This window comes from Cydia splendana, chromosome 8, assembly GCF_910591565.1.
Source record: "Cydia splendana chromosome 8, ilCydSple1.2, whole genome shotgun sequence".
In the NCBI taxonomy this organism is placed as follows: domain Eukaryota; kingdom Metazoa; phylum Arthropoda; class Insecta; order Lepidoptera; family Tortricidae; genus Cydia; species Cydia splendana.
In genome coordinates, this window is record NC_085967.1 from 20,676,501 (window position 1) to 20,696,045 (window position 19,545).

Sequence of the window (19,545 nt, forward strand, 5' to 3'; positions counted from 1 at the left end):
TTAGTTTCAAAATTTACTTTTATTGATGCAATTATTATTGTCCAAATAACTACTAGCCACCTACTTACATATTATGGTCTGTTGCTGGGCACATTGTTAAGGCACTGCAAGAGTTTCTCAGAGTAGGTTGTAGCCCAATGCGAGTGACTATAGTTGCCGCAATACCCACTGGCGACTGAGGTTATAATGTTATCTTCTTTACTCTTGCTAAGACCAACCGAGAGTGAGAGAGATAGTATTGTGACATACGTGGGCAGTTGGTATTGCGGCTACTATAATAGTAACTACACTATAATAGTGTAGTTGACTAGGGTAAAATTGTGCGCTGTTTCAAAGTTATGACTTTTTTTTAATGTAAATTGGGGTTTTCTCAGTGACCATTTACAGATTTGGAGTGATGATAAGTTATTTCTGGGTACAGGGGGAGGGAATTGATTGTAATGGGAAATGCACATGCCCCTGTACAGTCGACGTCAAAGATATGTTTACACTTTTGCACCGTAGTCCTTCGTAATAAGGCGAAAAATGTAAACATATCTTTGACGTCGACTACTAAAATGACAGTTTTTTAACTGCTGCTAAATCACTGGTCAAAAGAAAAGAACAATCAACAATAGAAGCTCGAAATTAAACTTAAGGATAAGTTCGCCTTAATGTTGTATTTAATTCACTCTGTAACTGTGTTTCTCGTGTTTTTATTTCTATGTACAATAAAGTATATACATACATACATAAACTTTAACTAACTTATTTCAGGTAAATTCACGGTTCAGCGCCGCATCAGTGCACACGGACGCTGCAGGCGTAGAATCATGCGCTCGCGTGCAAATGTACGTGGCGTTGCAGATGGAACAGCTGCAATTGAGTGCACAATGCCGCAAGGAGGCGTGTGAAGATGTGCTGCTTTATAATAATAAGCTCAAGTTGGATGCCAAGGTACGCTTCTCAACTAGAAACTTGCCTTAAAAATTAAAAAACCGGTTAGGTGCGAGTCGGACTCGCGTTCCAAAAGTTCCGTACATTACTAAATTTTGAACAATGTATTTTTTTTTATGTGGAACGTGAATGAAATGTCTTTAAAAAAACCCGTAGGGGTCAGATGAAAAACTAAGTAATTAAGTCCGACTCAGGCTTGACTGCACATTTCTAATAGTTTTCCTGTCATCTTTAGGTAAAGAACTATTTTGTGCATTTTTCAAAATTTTAGACCCAGTAGTTTCGGAGATAAAGGTGCTGGGAATGATCGGACAGACAGACAGACAGACGCACGAGTGATCCTATAAGGATTCCGTTTTTTTCCTTTTGAGGTACGGAACCCTAAAAATTAAATTAAATATCATTTGCGGAAGTGCCGCACTCTTAATATGGACGCTGTTTAAACCATCATCTTATTGATGTTGCAGGCCAATGATGATGAAGGCCCATAGATACATACTTTACAAACTAACATAGGTACATATACAATAATAAAAATCTTAGAAGCAACTCGTAAAAAGAACATGAGTTCTATAAAACGCACAGAATACACGTAAGACCCAAGCCAATTTTTGCGCTGACCAGAACGCCGACGCTCGGGAGACGCTAGACGCTGTGGGGTCTCTCTAACAGGCACTTTGCGTCCTAATTAAATATAGTTCAATCTTGTTACAGCTAGAAAAAGGCGTACTGAATCTCTACCTAATCCTGAGCACTCTCAAACTGTCGTACGACCATGAGAATGTGTTCCGCTGGTACACCTCAGTACTGGAGAGACTCGACAAGACCAAGCCTATGCAGATACAGCATGTCACCACGAGTAAGTAAATAAAACTTTTGATAAACTTTATTTGACCGAGCGTTAGCGAAGGTCTACGTTTCAGCTTGGGCAAATATGATTTCGTATGTAAGCGGTTCTTTTATTTTTTGCCTTTTTTATGTATTGTGACCTTTTTTGCCACTTTTGTGTTATTTCTAGTCAGGATCGCGAGCCCTTTTCATCCTTATAGGAGAAAAAAAGTGTGCTGAAATTTCCATACATTTTTCAAACTTTCCTTTTTGTTACCGCCATACAAAGTATATGGGGAAATGGTAACACAATAGGAAAAAAAACTCTGGGACATTGTTTTTATCCCATTAGGATCGAAAGAGCTAGTGATTCTGAGTAGAAATAACACAAAAGTGGCAAAAAAGGTCACAATATATAAAAATTGCAACAAATAAAAGAAACGCTTATGTTCGGATGTTCTACTGCAGGTCGCATTTCTTAAGAGGCCCACAGATTACCAGCTCGCTGGACGATATCAGCCTGTCAGTTAAATGCAAAAGGTGACAGTTCCAAACAACTGACAGGCTGATATCGTCCGGCGAACTGGTAATCTGTGGGCCCCTTTAACCGATCCAAGTGAAATTTTGTAAGTTCGGTAGTTAGAGATTCTTTCTTTTTCTGTCGTTTCTTTTTTGGAAAATGTTCGAAATGGCTTACTAGAAATATTAGTCTTATCAAGATTGGTTTCCCTTTTCAGCCCAATCTCCAGGTCTCCTGGACAGCATACTCCGCGCATGCGTGGTGCAAGGTTGCGCAGAGCTGCGACATGGGTCGCTGCGCGCGCGTCTACCTGCTCCACTGTCGATTGGTTGTCAGGGTCTGAAGGTCAAGTTGGACCAGCTGGTGGACACTAGAGGTCAGCGACATGTTATATTTACATTATTTATAAATTATAAAGATTACTCCACGTATAACTACAAGGTTGCGCCGAACTACGATATGGTTGCCCCGTGCTCGCTTACCTGCTCCACCGTCAATGGGGTTGCAACTGTCGAAGTCTTGCATAGATGGCGCCATCGTAGCTTGCCCCTTTTTCTGTGAGATTTGGCTTAAAGGGCCCGCATCCAGGGCATAAAATTCCATAAAAAAATTTACAATTTTAGGGATTGCCAGGGCAAGCTATGCTGGCGCCATCTGCTCAATACTTCGTCCGGCCAACCCCATTGGTTGTCAGGGACCCACTAAAGTCAAGTGGTATCAAAAGTCCTTCAAAAGTTCAAATGATTGTCACGACTAGCCTTGTCGCTTTTAGTTCCGCCGACACACATTTCATATATTAATTTGTTCCTGCGCACTTAAATATTGATATCCGTCAAATATGTCATAGTATTGACAATAAAGTTAACCTGTTACAGAGGAGCCCTACACAGCTTCATTCCCGCGTGTCCTCCTCGGATCCCGTCACTGGAGCACAGAACTCCTCGTCGACTCCGGCTGGTTGTCGTGCGACTCGAGAGAGGAGTCCCCTCCGCGGAAACACCACGCTTGGGGCGCGGCGTTACTCGCTGTTGCTCTTGTCAAATGGGGCAGCCATGGACCCAGAGACTCCAAGGTATAAAAAAATAACACCAAACATCTCGGAGAGCCGAATCGTTCTCAATCACGATTACTCAATTTCCCTTCTTTCCGTCCTAAAAACTGGTCGCCATGTTTAAATCCTAAGATTTTGGTCCGATTGCGTTAAAAATCCTGAGTGTCCGTGAGTCAAAACGAATCTGGGGGTCGTAATTATAACTGAAGAGGATGTGTCATCATTATTATAAAATAGAGTAGATTATACAAAAGTCTGGATTGAAATATAAGGTGATAGTGGCTTTCACAGAAACAGTTTGGCCTGATAGCTGCTCCGATTGTAAAACTATAGGCAGAGAAATATCATTTATTCACTTTCAACATTTCCTTTCAGGTTGAAGCCATGATGGACTGCCTGCGCATCGAATGGTCCACCACCGTAGCCACAACCCTCATCAGCCTCCTCGACTGCCTCCACGCCTACCGCGCCCCCCGCGCGTCCGAGCCCACCCCTCCCTCCCCCTGCCTCGTCACCCTCAACGTAGCACTGTCACATATCAATGCGTTCTTGATAGTGAATGAGAATATGTGTTTGATGACGAGGATAGATGCGGTGACGGTGGAGAGGGGAGCGGTGCGCGGCGCGGCGGTGGTGTCCGGGGTGAAGGTGGTGGATATGGTGCCTTTCAAAGGTAAGCTTGTAGACCCAGCCGATGATGATGATTGATAAAAACCACCGTATGTCCTTTCTCGGGCCTAAAACTACCTCCATGCCAAATTTCATCCAAATCGGATCAGTGGTTTAAGCGTGAAGAGGTAACAGATAGACAGACAAACAGACTTTCGCATTTATAACATTTTCGCATTTGTAAGGTTAGAAAAAGAAACACGAGAGATTAAACAAAATTAACTAAAAAATACAACTTAAGGGCAAACTTACCACAGATTTACCAATATTACTAAGCAGGTTTTATTCCTTTTCAGGCAATTTCCAATGTCAACGTTCAGACGAGATCCCAAAATCATTTTTCCACGTCCGCCTAGCAAGAATAGAACACACACCAAACAAAGAGAATAATTCTTCACTCTTAGATTTCCAATTCCTAGAAACTACGGACTGCGAATGGAGCGCTAACTTACACTTAAAAATACTACAGTTCGTGAAGGCAGTGAAAGGGTTTAAGGAGGAGTTGGGCAAGAGAAGAAGTGGGGGTGGAGGGAAGAAGAGTAAGTTGGATTGGAGGGTGGGGATTAAGGGGGAGACGAGCTTGGGGCTGTTGCTCTCGAAGGAGAATAATATGATATTTGTTACTGGTAAGTGTTTATTATCGTTTTGAAAGATTTCAGATTGGAACATAACCTTTTGCACATTTTTTACTTAATGCCAAAAGGCATTCTCTACTATTAAATTTTGTGACCAAACAGATAAATGACATTAAATTGAAATTTTTGATGTACACTATTATTCCTGAATGTACCTATTGGTCCCAAAGTAGTGGACCCGTCATAACGAATCATATCATGATATCAGTCAAAACTCAAGCGGCTTACTACTCGTAGTAGGTTTCTAAGAGGATACCCTGAGTTTTCTTTAGTTCCACTTAAAAAATACATTGTATACTTACAGAAGTTCGATTTTATTACATATTTGGTTTGTTACTTGTTAGTTACAAGTACAAGTAAAGATAGTATAAAACTTGATTTTGAAATATAATCAATAGTCACAAAAATAAAACTAAAACTTATGATAAAATATTTTTCCACAGATGACCTAACAGTCTCCTACGACCACATACTCGGGCTATCCATAATCTGGAGTCAACTAAAGATGATCCTTAACGGCGATGAAGTTATCACAGTAGAAGGTTACACACAGGAGAGAGCCCAAGATGACCACGAGGTTAGGGTGGAGAGGAGTGCTGCTGAGGGCTTTGTGTTACCTTGGAACAGAGTTTGGTAAGTTTTAGTAAGCTCCTCAACTGGGATAATCCTGGTCGAAGACGAAGTTATCACAGTAGAAGGTTACACACAGGAGAGGACCCAAGATGACCATGAGATCAGAGTGGAGAGAAGTGCTGCTGAGGGCTTTGTGTTACCTTGGAATAGAGTTTGGTAAGATCCTTATGTTGGATAATAATCCTATGCACCAAATTGTAACGAACCCACACACTATCGATTTCAATTGTTTAACAATGAAACATCTCGGGCTTTTTAAATTGTTTTGGTAAGATAACGGCGATGAAGTTACCACAGTAGAAGGTTACACACAGGATGACCATGAGGTCAGAGCGGAGAGGAGTGCGGCTGAGGGCTTTGTACTACCTTGGAAATCTTGGAATAGAGTTTGGCAAGTGTTGTTAAGATCCTCAAATTTAATAATCCTGGTCAAGGCACCAAATTGTAACGAACCCACATCATACCATTACTTGATCAATAATTATGATGACAATGATTGCAAAGTATTTAAATGTTTTTCTCGTTTCAATAGATTCATGCGATAGTAGTCCACTTTGTGTAGAGCTGTGTTGCGTAGCGCTTTTGTTTTGCGTTTTCCCCAATGGGGTTGGCAACTGTCAAAGGTTTGCCTAGATGGCGCCATCATAGCTTGCCCCTTTTTCTATGAGATTTGGCTTAAAGAGCTGGCATCCAGGGTATTAAAAAAACAAAAATTTGACACAATTCTAGGGATTGACGGGGCAAGCTATGATGGCGCCATCTGCTAAAAACTTCCACCAGCCAACCCCATTGAATGTCCCAACCAACAGCCGTTTTATCTACGTCTGGTCCACCAATGAATACTAGTCATCCAGTCATCAAAATTATTTTCTTTTCCAGGGCGGTGACCGTAGAATCAGTCCGAGTAATATTCCCATACAAGCATTGTTTCGCGGACGCGGTGCAGGGTGACTTCGTATCACATTTCAAGTGGATCAAGAAGATACATGGCATTGGGAAGACGAAGGGCGAGAAAACACTGCCTAGCGACTTGCATATCAAGGTGAGTTAAACTTTGCTGCTTGGGTATAAGGTGCTTTATTACTCGTAAATGATCAAAAAATAAAAAAAATAGATGAAAGCTGACGGCCTATCGCGAACCACGTTCGACGTGTTGCCTCCCTGTCACATATACGTACGAACTTACAAGTGCGACAGAGAGGCAACACGTCAAACGTGGTTCGCGGTAGACCCTATGAATAGGAATAGCTGTTTCAAGGGCCATTATGCTTTAATATGAATGTCCTTATTTAAATCTAGGTTTCGGGATCGGTTCTCCCTTTGTCAACATTAATAATGTAACTAAATAATTATATGTTATTTTTTAAAGCGTTTGCCCCAAAATTTTGTATAACTGCCTTCTTAGTAGCGAGATATCAACTGTGTCATTATTATGCTAAACTCTGTGACACCCGTCCCCACCAGCACCCGCGTTGACCACGAACGCTGTAAAGGGTTCGAAACGTCGGGATGTATTATAAATTCATTATACGCGATATAATCCGTTTTCACAGGTTTATTTCATAAAAAATCGTTAATTGATCTAATATGGTTAATTAAGTGTGAATTTCATTTACATATTCTAACACGGATTCTACTCATTGTCTATATTGACACATAATAATTTTTTTCTCATTAGATTGAAGAGGTCCTGATAGAAATGAGTGACGACCCGTTCGAAGTGAAGCTACGGGACAACTATGAATTGCTAGAAGATGAGTATAAAGAGAGCCAAAAGCGACGAAGTATGTTGGATGCGAAGGTAATATCTTTTTCGTAAAACTTAAGAAGCAATACGAGTTATCCATGATCGAATTGATATCGTACAATTTTGTGTGTTTCTTTACAAAAACAAACTTTTTTTTATGGACTGTTTAGTGAGAAAATCTTACGAATTTTGTAGTATAAAATAAGTAGCGGTGATTGTTCCCATTCTATTAAAAATATAAGTTAACTCGACCGCAATTGAAGAACTGATCAACCACAATTAGCATTGAACTATAAAACTTCCTATACGATACATTAATCAGTCCGTCAATGATGCAACTGGGCCTAAGACCGTTTTAAAATCGTATGTTGTATATAAGTGTCGGTTGCACCAAACCGTCTGTCACCGTTAAAGCGATCGCTAAATGTTAATGAATGGGAAGTCTCTAGATCTCTGTTACGTGACGTTGATTAGTCTGTTAACTGTGATTGGTGCGATTGGCCCTAAGTGTATCAATAACGATTAATTTATTATATTATAACAGGTCCAAGAGCTCTGCAAGCCTCACCTATTCCTCCCAGCCGGAAAAATCGACGAACTCTACGCAGCTTTAAGTCAAAAGGACGCACAAATTTACGTGGTTCGCTGTCGCGCCGCGCCGCCGCCGCGGACTCGCCTCGTCGCGTGTTGTTTGAGCGGCTTCAGGCTGCTGGCGTTGGCTGATCCGAGTATACATGGAGTGAGAGCGCAGGATAAGTTGAGAGAGCTGGACGCGGACAGGTGAGAGCGATAAAGATAGTCTTATCTATCCTGCTATTGCTGTCTAGTAAAAGTGTATGGTAACAAGCTGTAGTATTGAGTGAGATCATCCTGGTCACGGCACCAAATTAAAAACGATACCCATACTGTTACTTAATCATCATTTATAACGACAGTGGTTTCATGTGAGAGTGATAGAGATAAGACACAAAGAGGAGTCTTCAGGAACAAGAATCTTTGGGAATTATAGTTTGGCAAGCCATCTCCGTCAGTAGAAAAAGGCGGCAAATTGAAAAAATGTAAGTGCGAAGGGTTGTCCTTTTATAGAAAATTTGAATTTCCCGCCTTTTTATACTGACCTAGTGGGTTTGCCAGAGTATACAGGTGTATGACGTATGTATTGTTCTCCTGTGTGTAATACGGGCAAAAAATTTGATATGTTTTTTATTTGCTGTTATTTTGTATCCTGGTCACGGCACCGAATTGAAACGAACCCCATACTGTCCCCTAATGAAAGATTATAACGATAAGGGTTGAAAAGACTCGCATAATGTTTACCTGCTTCAATAGTTTAAAAGTCGGCCGCGCTGAATTGAATCAAAATCAAGCTATGTTGTATTTTTAGGACTTCCAACAGTTCCAACCCAACAGTATGAATTTTTAGATTTTAAGAGATTTTAAGAGAGAGCTCATTTAGACGATGCGAGGACTCGCATGCGAGTATCATTACATTGCGGTTTTTGATCGGTCGGTTGAATTGGACGTAACCAACAGTCCGCAATGTAACTAAAATCGCATGCGAACTCGCGCACCGTCTAAGTCAGCCCTAATGTGCCCACTGCCACTTGATTTCAGCAATTATTTATATTATTTTTGCGTGCCATGATACATGAATTTGTTTCAGTCCATGGCCCGAAGACGGCGTAGAATTCACTACCCTGTGGTGTCGCGCCATTAGTCTTAACTGCGCGCAGTGGCAGCTGTTGCTACGAGACTTCCCGCAGCCATTGCTACGGCTGAGCTCACTGCGGTTGTGGGGCTCTCTCTGTGGCGCCGAGGAGCAACCGCCGCCTAGAGGTATATTTAAACAGCTGTTTAGACCAACCCCACGAAGGGGTTTGCTATATGGAGATTCAGTCGAAACCTAAATTGGTCATATTTGTCACTTATACATATGTACCAGTATGTATACTTCAACCAAGCGAAGCATTCAAAACTTCTTATCTTAGATGAACGCAACAGAAATGAGGCTTGATTTCAAGTACATATGATCAAATCATTTGCTATTTAAGCCGTATGCTGATATTATAGACAATTTTAGATTTAGTTCTCCCCAGCGTGCTTGGTATTTTCGATTCAAATATTGGAAATAAACAAGATTAACCAGTCTAGTGATTTGAATCGGAATTAATAACTGACATGGACACTTCAAGCCAAAGTACAAAGGGCTCTTGTATTTCCTACAGTTTCCCTTAATTACCAAGGTTTTCGACCGAGCGAAGCGTTTCCGGTTTCAGACTGTCAGGCAGTTCTCTCATTTCTTAAGCGATTCTCGTAAAATTTTGTGATTGTGTAAATTTTATTTGAATGTACAGTCAGCAACACTATTAGGTATCATACATATTACAAATATGTATGAAGAGGTGTTAAGCTAATAGTTTTTCTGACTGTAGGTTTAGGTTTGATGTATATTTTTTAATATTTGGGTTTTTTTCTAAATGGCGGATTTGGAGTCGCAAGATCAATAGCTCATTTTCACAGAGCTACTAGCACCAACCGGTACTTAAGTTGCGTTTCTCTATTCCAGCTGTCCGAACAGTAACGATAGACCAAGGCGAGCCGTGGGGCGAGATGGAGTTAGAACGAAGCATGATGCCGCTAAAGTGGTACTACGACTTGTGTTGCGAAATGGCGGAGTTTAGCTACGCGTTTGGACCTTGTTGGGAGCCGGTTATCGCACAATGCAACTTATGTAAGTGGTTTAATTATGCTTGTCATTTCAGGTTTGGTTAAAGAGGAACAAGTAGTTTGTGAAGTACGCCGAGTACGCGGAAGTTTGGTCACAAGTGAGAAAAAAAAATTAGAATCATTCGCGTTTAAGAATTTTTTTTTATGCTTCTTTTCTCGCGTTGCTTTGTTTCCTTAGTGTAGAAAAACAATTAAGCGCTAGAGCTGTATTAGCGCGAATATAGCGAGTTGAATCGGTACGGTAGCATAAAAAGTGTAACTTCTTTTGAGTACATTATAATTTAAAAAAAACCGGCCAAGTGCGAGTCGGACTCGCGTTTCTAGGGTTCCGTACATAAGTCCGACTCACGCTTGACTGCACATTTGTAATAGATTTTCCTGTCATCTATAGGTAAAGATAGTAGATTGTACAGCAAGGGCATAAAGTGACCCATTTTTACCCGAGGCAATTTTTTTCACTTCGATTGCGAGGAAAATATACAAAAAATCAAATATTTTAGGTTATTTTAACGTATTCAAGACTAAAGAAAATTGTTCTTGGGCCGGTCGGAGGCGCGGGGCACGCCGATCGGGAGAGCGCCGGTCGGGGGCGCGCCGGCAGGGCTGGCAGTTTGTATGGCAGAATTTGGACTTTATTGCTAAGTCAATAAGGGTCGTAATAGATGATTTTACTTTATGCTCTAGAGCATAAAATGCGATTTTATGTCATCTACGCACGACATAAAGGTGCACTTTTTGAGCATGAGAAGTGAAAACTATTTTGTGTATTTTTTTCGCGCCGCATCCCTGGTGCGTCAGGTGCGGGACAGTCCCAACCCAACACCATCTTGAGAATGATAGCGGAAAAGCCAGACTGTCCCATAATGCTCCACTGTGAGGGACTACATTCCCCTACAAGTGTGATACAGTGGTAGCAAAAATTGAGAGTCTGGCTAGCACTGTATATCTTGTGTTTTAATGTGTATATGTTGTGTTTATGTGTAATTCTTGTATGTTTATTGTTTATTGTTGTGTATTGCTATGTGTGTACCTAAATCACATGAAATAAATCATTTTGAATTAGATTTTTTTCAAAATTTTAGACCCAGTAGTTTCGGAGATAAAGGGGGGGGGGTATTTTTTTGGCTATTTTCTTAAATAACTTCGAACCTATGTATCTTAAAATTATAAAAAAATATGTCCATATTTGGGTCACTAATTTACATATGTGTACCAAATTTCAACTTAATTGGTCCAGTAGTTTCCGAGAAAATAGCCTGTGACAGACGGACAGACACACTCACGCACGAGTGATCCTATAAGGGTTCCGTTATTTCCTTTGAGGCACGGAACCCTAAAAATGCCTTAAAGACATCAGGACAGCTGTCTTATACAACTTATCCGTTTTCGTAACTGATGTAACTTACTAAAATTGTCCTTATTTTTTCCATCCCCAGCATTCGACCAAGTATCACGCCCATCTCTCGACCCGTCAGCGCCGCTATCGTTTTGGGACAAGGTGCGCCTACTGATGCACGGACGACTAACAGCGAATTGTGGGAAGTTCACATGTCTGCTACATGTGTCGTTGGACCCTTATAATACTACTGAAGAAATGGAATTGACGTGGACCGACTTGGTTTTAGATTGGACTAATGGTAAGTCATAATAAGGTGGGTTGCAAGCGTGCTATAGTTCGTTTTTTTAGCATTGGAAAAAAGTTAACAATATTGACCTGTCTTTTTATTAAAAAACACTTTTGAAAAATATGTCACGGCAAATATGTAGCAATTATGAATCATATACGATTATTTACATTCTTTTGCTTCCATAAGTAATAGTTACTGATTAAAAAAATCGTTTTAATAAAATATATATGTATCTGATGAACGTTCTCTGATACCGAACAAAACTTTTACGGTTTTAATTGTCAAGTTGTGTTAATAAAATATTTTGTAAGTACATATATTTGTGGCAATAATTTTAGGTAAGCTCGGTTTCCTCGGCGAGTTGGACGTGTTCGTCCGTACCGCCAGCAAGTACGACGACTGTCGCGTGCTGCGGGTTCCAGCCCTCAAACTGTCAGTGAAACTCGGTTGGCTATGCGTCGGTGATCCGCGCGACCACCGCGCCGTGGCGCCGTGCGCGCCTACGCGGTTACCAGAGTACTCTAGCAACCAGGTATGGTCAACCTGCTCTCCTAACCCAGAATAATCCCCTGCTAAATGCTGAATAAAACTGTTCGTAAATATTATTGTTGTTACTAGACTTATATCGAACGGGATATGGACCTTGATTACCGTTTGTATTGTTTTCGAGCTCCCGATATTTCGACGCAGTTACATGCATCTTGTTCACGGGTAACTGAAGATAGCGGGTGGGTGTCAAAGTTGTGTAGACCGCGCTCGGTCTACACTCATTCGTGCGCGTCGGCTGCGTTCGCTTTCAACGCTCAAAACATCATTCAAAACTGTTATTATTGTTGTTAATTTCCTAAAACTAAATAGTACATGGCGCAACATGGGGCGTAAGTTGAACATTGCAAACGAGAGTAAGTTAAATCGCGACGGCTTGCCGGAGCGATTTATAGACTCGAGTTTGCAATATTATTACGCCCCGAGTTACACACAATGTTTTTCATCACACTTGCTATACAAAAATTAAGTATAAAGACAAAAAACTGTTAATTATGGCACTAGATACTTCATAACTCCCTAGGGAAAACGCTTTTTCTATAACTCCCGCTAAACCTGCGTGCAATTCCACATTTACTGAGCGAGTGTGATGAAAAATATATTGTAATTTCCAGGAACATGATTCGTACCGCGCGTTTCGCTCCCAAAATCTCGATCTACACATAAGTATGGAAACGAAACCCATTGAGAAAGATGGTCCTATTCTGCTACTTTATGGAAGTACTTTGAGGTAAAGTTTACTTTTTAACTGATTAAAAAAAAAGGATTAGGTTGAGTCATTGAACTATTATTACTAACGTATAGAACCAGCACTGAGAACCAGTATTTTGCGCCATGAGTTGCTGCCGTTTTGGCATCAAACCATAGAAGCGGAGCGTGAATCTCGCGACCTAAACGCGTAAGCGCCATGAATTTTACAGCGCTTACGACGTTTTGGTCGCGTGGTACAGGTTGCGATTGCGACAATTTCATTGTTTGGTATGTCGTCTCTATATTAATAATAACTCAATGGGTTGAGTAGGGTAGAGGATCTCAGTTTGTCGAGATCTGTTTTCATGCATGTTCACCAATTTTTCCAAGCCGTCTGGGTTAATTTTATATGAAGTTTTGATCTCTATATTGGACCACATATTATAGGCACTTGCTCTCGGAAAGTAACATTTGGAGAAGAGGAACTGCTGAAGAAAACTATTAATGATGGCAATTTAAACTGTTTGGCAAAGTCGCTACTGTTTTTGTATGCTAGAGTTGATTTTTAAATTACGTTTTCAGATGGTTCGAGAGCCTAAAACTGATTCTGTCAGGTGTGACTCGGCCTACACGCCGCGGACGCGTGTTTCAAAACTTGAAACCGCGCAAACTGCAGCTATCTCGTCACTACCGCGAAGTCAGCGCCGCGGTCACACTACACAACCTGCAGGTAAACATATATGTTTGTAGATGGTTCGAGAGCCTAATACTGATTCTGTCAGGTGTGACTCGGCCTACACGCCGCGGACGCGTGTTTCAAAACTTGAAACCGCGCAAACTGCAGCTATCTCGTCACTACCGCGAAGTCAGCGCCGCGGTCACACTACACAACCTGCAGGTAAACATATATGTTTGTAGATGGTTCGAGAGCCTAATACTGATTCTGTCAGGTGTGACTCGGCCTACACGCCGCGGACGCGTGTTTCAAAACTTGAAACCGCGCAAACTGCAGCTATCTCGTCACTACCGCGAAGTTAGCGCCGCGGTCACACTACACAACCTGCAGGTAAACATATATGTTTGTAGATGGTTCGAGAGCCTAATACTGATTCTGTCAGGTGTGACTCGGCCTACACGCCGCGGACGCGTGTTTCAAAACTTGAAACCGCGCAAACTGCAGCTATCTCGTCACTACCGCGAAGTTAGCGCCGCGGTCACACTACACAACCTGCAGGTAAACATATATGTTTGTAGATGGTTCGAGAGCCTAATACTGATTCTGTCAGGTGTGACTCGGCCTACACGCCGCGGACGCGTGTTTCAAAACTTGAAACCGCGCAAACTGCAGCTATCTCGTCACTACCGCGAAGTCAGCGCCGCGGTCACACTACACAACTTGCAGGTAAACATATATGTTTGTATATGGTTCGAGAGCCTAATACTGATTCTGTCAGGTGTGACTCGGCCTACACGCCGCGGACGCGTGTTTCAAAATTTGAAACCGCGCAAACTGCAGCTATCTCGTCACTACCGCGAAGTTAGCGCTGCGGTCACATTGCATAATCTACAGGTACGTAAAAATTTGGTTTTCAACACTATCAGCGTAAAAAGTTAGAGCGAGACAGCTTTAACTGCTCATTTGGTTTGCGACTTGCGTGCTAGTGGCTGAACCAAACATTTTATTCATAGTCATATGCGCTTAACATGGCTTGGCGGTCGATGAAAACCATAAACGTGCGAAATATGTATGTTTGTTGTTACATTGCGTCGCAATGTCAGATTATTCGGGCCAGTGGCTAAACTCATTTACCTAGAAAAAAAGGAAAAAAAAACATTACCATTCTAAATAATAAATAATTTCCATTTTCAAATTTATAGAAGCACAACAGATGAGCTCTCGTAATGTTAGACAACAGTACAGGCATAAATTACACAAACCAGCTACAAAACTAGAATTAGCGTCTAAAAATTCATACAGCATGTGCATTACAATTTATAATAAGTTACCAGATGAATTTAAAGGGAAAAAAAATACAACATTTAAGAAAATGATGAAAGCTTGGCTGTGTGAGAAATGTTTCTACAGTGTGGGCGAGTTCCTTAATAGATAAGTTAATAGCTATAATATATTTGCATGGAATTAGGCTAGTTTAATTAAATTTGTATGCTAGTTTGTAGGCACAATGTGGAGATCCTATATACTTACATATTGTAAATAGTTTTAAGACCTTTTTGTAAACCCACTATTGACAAATAAATGATCATTCATTCATTCATTCATTCAAATGTATACCAATTGTCACTTGCCACCTGAGACACTATTGTACCTACTTATTATTTGCAAATAAATACTCACTTACTTACTTATAATGGTTGCACGCTATTAGTAAGGAGTTATTATACAAGAGTTGTTAATGCTTCCAATTCGACAGTTGATGTAGATGGTGCGGTATAGCTCCGTACATAATGCAATAACCCTGGTTCAGCACTCAAATTCGGTGGTACCATTTTTCCCTACACTGTAATAACGCCTAATAACTCTTTGCTATGAGTAAATGTAACATAAATGTAATATTAATAATTTAATGTCATGTTTCAGGTGTTCTACTGGTCTTCCTCATCTATGCAACGTGGCATAGAAATGCTCGGAGTCCGCGTCACCTGCGGTTCTAAACACCGACTTTCACTAGTAAAAACTAGCGATAACTTAGTAAGGAGGCCTCGAGCCAACTGGACGACGGGTTACATGAATTGCGACCTTAACGACGCGGAGATATGGTTGAAAACGCCGGTGGCCATGCCTGATGACCGGGACGGTGATGAGGTGAGCTTCAAATTCAAACTTTACTGACTATGTCAAGAAGGTCTACATTTGTCTGTTTTATTGTCTCGAATTAAGGATAGAACACTGTATTTTGCTTGAAACGAGTAATCTAACAAGAAGGCCCCGGGCCAACTGGACGACGGGCTATATGAATTGCGACCTTAAGGAGTGGTAATTTCTCCATACAAACGTACTCCTCGTTTTCCTCCGTGGTTTTTGAAGCTAGAGCAATGATTTTTTCAACACAGATTAATATTGTCAATATCTGTGTCCGACCGTTTTGCTTTTTTTGATATATTTGTTTTTTAAGGCGCTAGAGCCCTTCAAAAATGGCCAAAATGGCCTAATTGACTATGCCGCAATGAGAGGCGTGGCATTCAAAACTGATATCGATTAGCCAAAAAAGCAAAACGGTCCGACACAGATATTTCATAATCATTTAGATTTCCAAATTTGGTTACGATTGGTTAAGTTTTGGAGGAGGAAACAGAGGAGTACGAAACCTCGATTTTTGACATTTTTACGCAGGATTTTTCGCCTTGTCCTTGTCGCACTACTTTTAGGTGCCGCTTCCGTTAGCGAGACGGGTATATTTACCTAAATTGATATGATAATAAATTTATATGATATACATTTGATATGTATAATAATCCAATTTTATTATGGAATAATACTAACATCAATAAATTGCTCTGATAATTAGATTAAGATTAATTACGATTCATAAGAGCTTGTTGCTAGGCCTACATGAATAAAATAAATTTTGTTGTTGTTGTTGTTGTTAAAATATTTAAAACTCAGCTCCTGTTTCGTCTTAACGACGCGGAAATATGGTTGAAAACGCCGGTGGCTATGCCTGATGACCGTGAGCTTCAAATTTAAACTTTACTGTATGGGTAATAAGGTTTACATCTATCTGATATCCAGACTCGAGTAAGTGGAGGATCTAAGTTAACGTAAAAAATGATACGGCCGTTTATGCCACAAAAAAAAAACGTATATTTTGACGCTCTCAAGGGAATCCAAATTTATAGGGTACCTAGAACTATGAAATTTGGCAAGTTATATCGTTTTATACTACAATTTAAGTACAGGGAAAAATCTGAACACTATTTTATAAAAATAAAAAAAATAATAATTAAGAATTTAAAAAAAACAATCAATTCTCCACAGACCTTAGCCCTGAAGCCCGCGCCAATGGAGAAATGCTACTGTCTGTCCGTCCGCCGAGTTTCATACGGACGGGAGTGTGGCGATGCTGAATGCGCGCCGACACATCGCCTGGCCGTCCACGATTTACGGGGAGCGTGGACGAAACTTAACAGGGACTTGGCTTTCGCACTTATCGACACATATATTAAAACACAGGTAAGCTACAGCTAGATACTCATTATCTGTCTCTGTCTGACTAATGTGTGCTATACGGGAGAGAAGACACATCGACTGGCCGTCCACGATTTACGGGGAGCGTGGACGAAACTTAACAGGGACTTGGCTTTCGCACTTATCGACACTTATATTAAAACACAGGTGAGCTACAGCTAGATACTCATTATCTGTCTCTGTCTGACTAATGTGTGTTATACGGGAGAGAAGACACATCGACTGGCCGTCCACGATTTACGGGGAGCGTGGACGAAACTTAACAGGGACTTGGCTTTCGCACTTATCGACACATATATTAAAACACAGGTGAGCTACAGCTAGATACTCATTATCTGTCTCTGTCTGACTAATGTGTGCTATACGGGAGAGAAGACACATCGACTGGCCGTCCACGATTTACGGGGAGCGTGGACGAAACTTAACAGGGACTTGGCTTTCGCACTTATCGACACATATATTAAAACACAGGTGAGCTACAGCTAGATACTCATTATCTGTCTCTGTCTGACTAATGTGTGCTATACGGGAGAGAAGACACATCGACTGGCCGTCCACGATTTACGGGGAGCGTGGACGAAACTTAACAGGGACTTGGCTTTCGCACTTATCGACACTTATATTAAAACACAGGTGAGCTACAGCTAGATACTCATTATCTGTCTCTGTCTGACTAATGTGTGTTATACGGGAGAGAAGACACATCGACTGGCCGTCCACGATTTACGGGGAGCGTGGACGAAACTTAACAGGGACTTGGCTTTCGCACTTATCGACACTTATATTAAAACACAGGTGAGCTACAGCTAGATACTCATTATCTGTCTCTGTCTGACTAATGTGTGTTATACGGGATACAGTTCACATTAGGCTACTTTCCTAGAGGCAAATTAAATGGTTGTTTACGGTAGACGTGAAATTAAATTAACGAAAAGACGTAATGCCGCACACTAAGCAAACTAGCTTCAATCTCTATTATAAACAATTACTTTCCATGTTACTTAAAAAAAACAGCCTATATATCTCCCACTGCTGGGCACAGGCCTCTTCTCATGCGCGAGAGGGCTTGGGATATAGTCCCCACGCTAGCCCAATGCGGGTTGGGGACTTCACATACACCTTTGAATTTCTTCCATCCAATCATTTTTTCTCCATGTTACATATAAATATGATATTTACTAAGTTATTTTTATTTGACAGCAACTGAAGAAGAACCTATCTACAAAAGCTCTAAAAGAAGAAGACAGGCTCGACGCGTCTCCGAAACACCAGCGGGAAGGCGACGTTGCGTCCCCACCGCCCGCCTCCTCGCAAGTAAGACGATTTTACACGAGAGAGGGTCAACGTCCTACCTATAATACTTCTTCGGTTCAATGAAATTTGAACCGTATTCAATTGGAACAGAGTTGCATTTCTTTTGTTTCGTTGAATTTTCAAACATATATAAATCAACTCTATCCCCTGCACTATAGGTTCAAATTGCAGTGGAGTTTTGAACCTATAGTTTAGTGCATACAAAAGCTCTAAAAGAAGAAGACAGGCTCGACGCGTCACCGAAACACCAGCGGGAAGGCGACGTTGCGTCCCCACCGCCCGCCTCCTCGCAAGTAAGACGATTTTACACGAGAGAGGGTCAACGTCCTACCTATAATACTTCTCCGGTTCAATGAAATTTGAACCATATTCAATTGGAACAGTTGCATTTATTTTGTTTCGTTGAATTTTAAACAAAAAATAACAACTCTATTCCCTGCACTATAGGTTCAAATTGCAGTGGCATTTTGAACCTATAGTGCATACAAAAGCTCTAAAAGAAGAAGACAGGCTCGACGCGTCACCGAAACACCAGCGGGAAGGCGACGTTGCGTCCCCACCGCCCGCCTCGTCGCAAGTAAGACGATTTTACACGAGAGAGGGTCAACGTCCTACCTATAATACTACTCCGGTTCAATGAAATTTGAACCATATTCAATTGGAACAGTTGCATTTATTTTGTTTCGTTGAATTTTAAACAAAAAAAAAACAACTCTATTCCCTGCACTATAGGTTCAAATTGCAGTGGCATTTTGAACCTATAGTGCATACAAAAGCTCTAAAAGAAGAAGACAGGCTCGACGCGTCACCGAAACACCAGCGGGAAAGCGACGTTGCGTCCCCACCGCCCGCCTCCTCGCAAGTAAGACGATTTTACACGAGAGAGGGTCTACGTCCTACCTATAATACTTCTTCAGTTCAATGAAATTTGAACCGTATTCAATTGGAACAGAGTCGCATTTCTTTTGTTTCGTTGAATTTTCAAACATATATAAATCAACTCTATTCCCTGCACTATAGGTTCAAATTGCAGTGGCATTTTGAACCTATAGTGCATACAAAAGCTCTAAAAGAAGAAGACAGGCTCGACGCGTCACCGAAACACCAGCGGGAAGGCGACGTTGCGTCCCCACCGCCCGCCTCCTCGCAAGTAAGACGATTTTACACGAGAGAGGGTCTACGTCCTACCTATAATACTTCTTCAGTTCAATGAAATTTGAACCGTATTCAATTGGAACAGAGTCGCATTTCTTTTGTTTCGTTGAATTTTCAAACATATATAAATCAACTCTATTCCCTGCACTATAGGTTCAAATTGCAGTGGCATTTTGAACCTATAGTGCATACAAAAGCTCTAAAAGAAGAAGACAGGCTCGACGCGTCACCGAAACACCAGCGGGAAGGCGACGTTGCG

At 41.2% G+C, this 19,545-nt stretch overlaps 1 protein-coding gene and 1 long non-coding RNA gene across 2 annotated transcripts in view; one reads left to right on the forward strand and one right to left on the reverse strand.

Annotated features, from left to right (window-relative positions):
• Positions 1-19,545, reverse strand: part of LOC134793034 (uncharacterized) — a 459,561-nt gene that overhangs the window by 166,235 nt on the left and 273,781 nt on the right. The gene's annotated exons all lie outside the window — the stretch shown is intronic.
• Positions 1-19,545, forward strand: part of LOC134793028 (protein hobbit) — a 48,252-nt gene that overhangs the window by 13,108 nt on the left and 15,599 nt on the right. Inside the window, exons 9-27 of the mRNA XM_063764556.1 lie at positions 757-936; positions 1,651-1,795; positions 2,502-2,660; positions 3,160-3,356; positions 3,711-4,008; positions 4,301-4,630; positions 5,083-5,272; positions 6,152-6,314; positions 6,951-7,073; positions 7,564-7,799; positions 8,683-8,855; positions 9,586-9,750; positions 11,183-11,383; positions 11,713-11,906; positions 12,535-12,650; positions 13,193-13,340; positions 15,210-15,434; positions 16,608-16,802; positions 18,018-18,131. Of these exons, the coding sequence (XP_063620626.1) occupies positions 757-936; positions 1,651-1,795; positions 2,502-2,660; positions 3,160-3,356; positions 3,711-4,008; positions 4,301-4,630; positions 5,083-5,272; positions 6,152-6,314; positions 6,951-7,073; positions 7,564-7,799; positions 8,683-8,855; positions 9,586-9,750; positions 11,183-11,383; positions 11,713-11,906; positions 12,535-12,650; positions 13,193-13,340; positions 15,210-15,434; positions 16,608-16,802; positions 18,018-18,131 (3,552 nt within the window). The remainder of the gene's footprint in view (positions 1-756; positions 937-1,650; positions 1,796-2,501; positions 2,661-3,159; positions 3,357-3,710; positions 4,009-4,300; positions 4,631-5,082; positions 5,273-6,151; positions 6,315-6,950; positions 7,074-7,563; positions 7,800-8,682; positions 8,856-9,585; positions 9,751-11,182; positions 11,384-11,712; positions 11,907-12,534; positions 12,651-13,192; positions 13,341-15,209; positions 15,435-16,607; positions 16,803-18,017; positions 18,132-19,545) is intronic.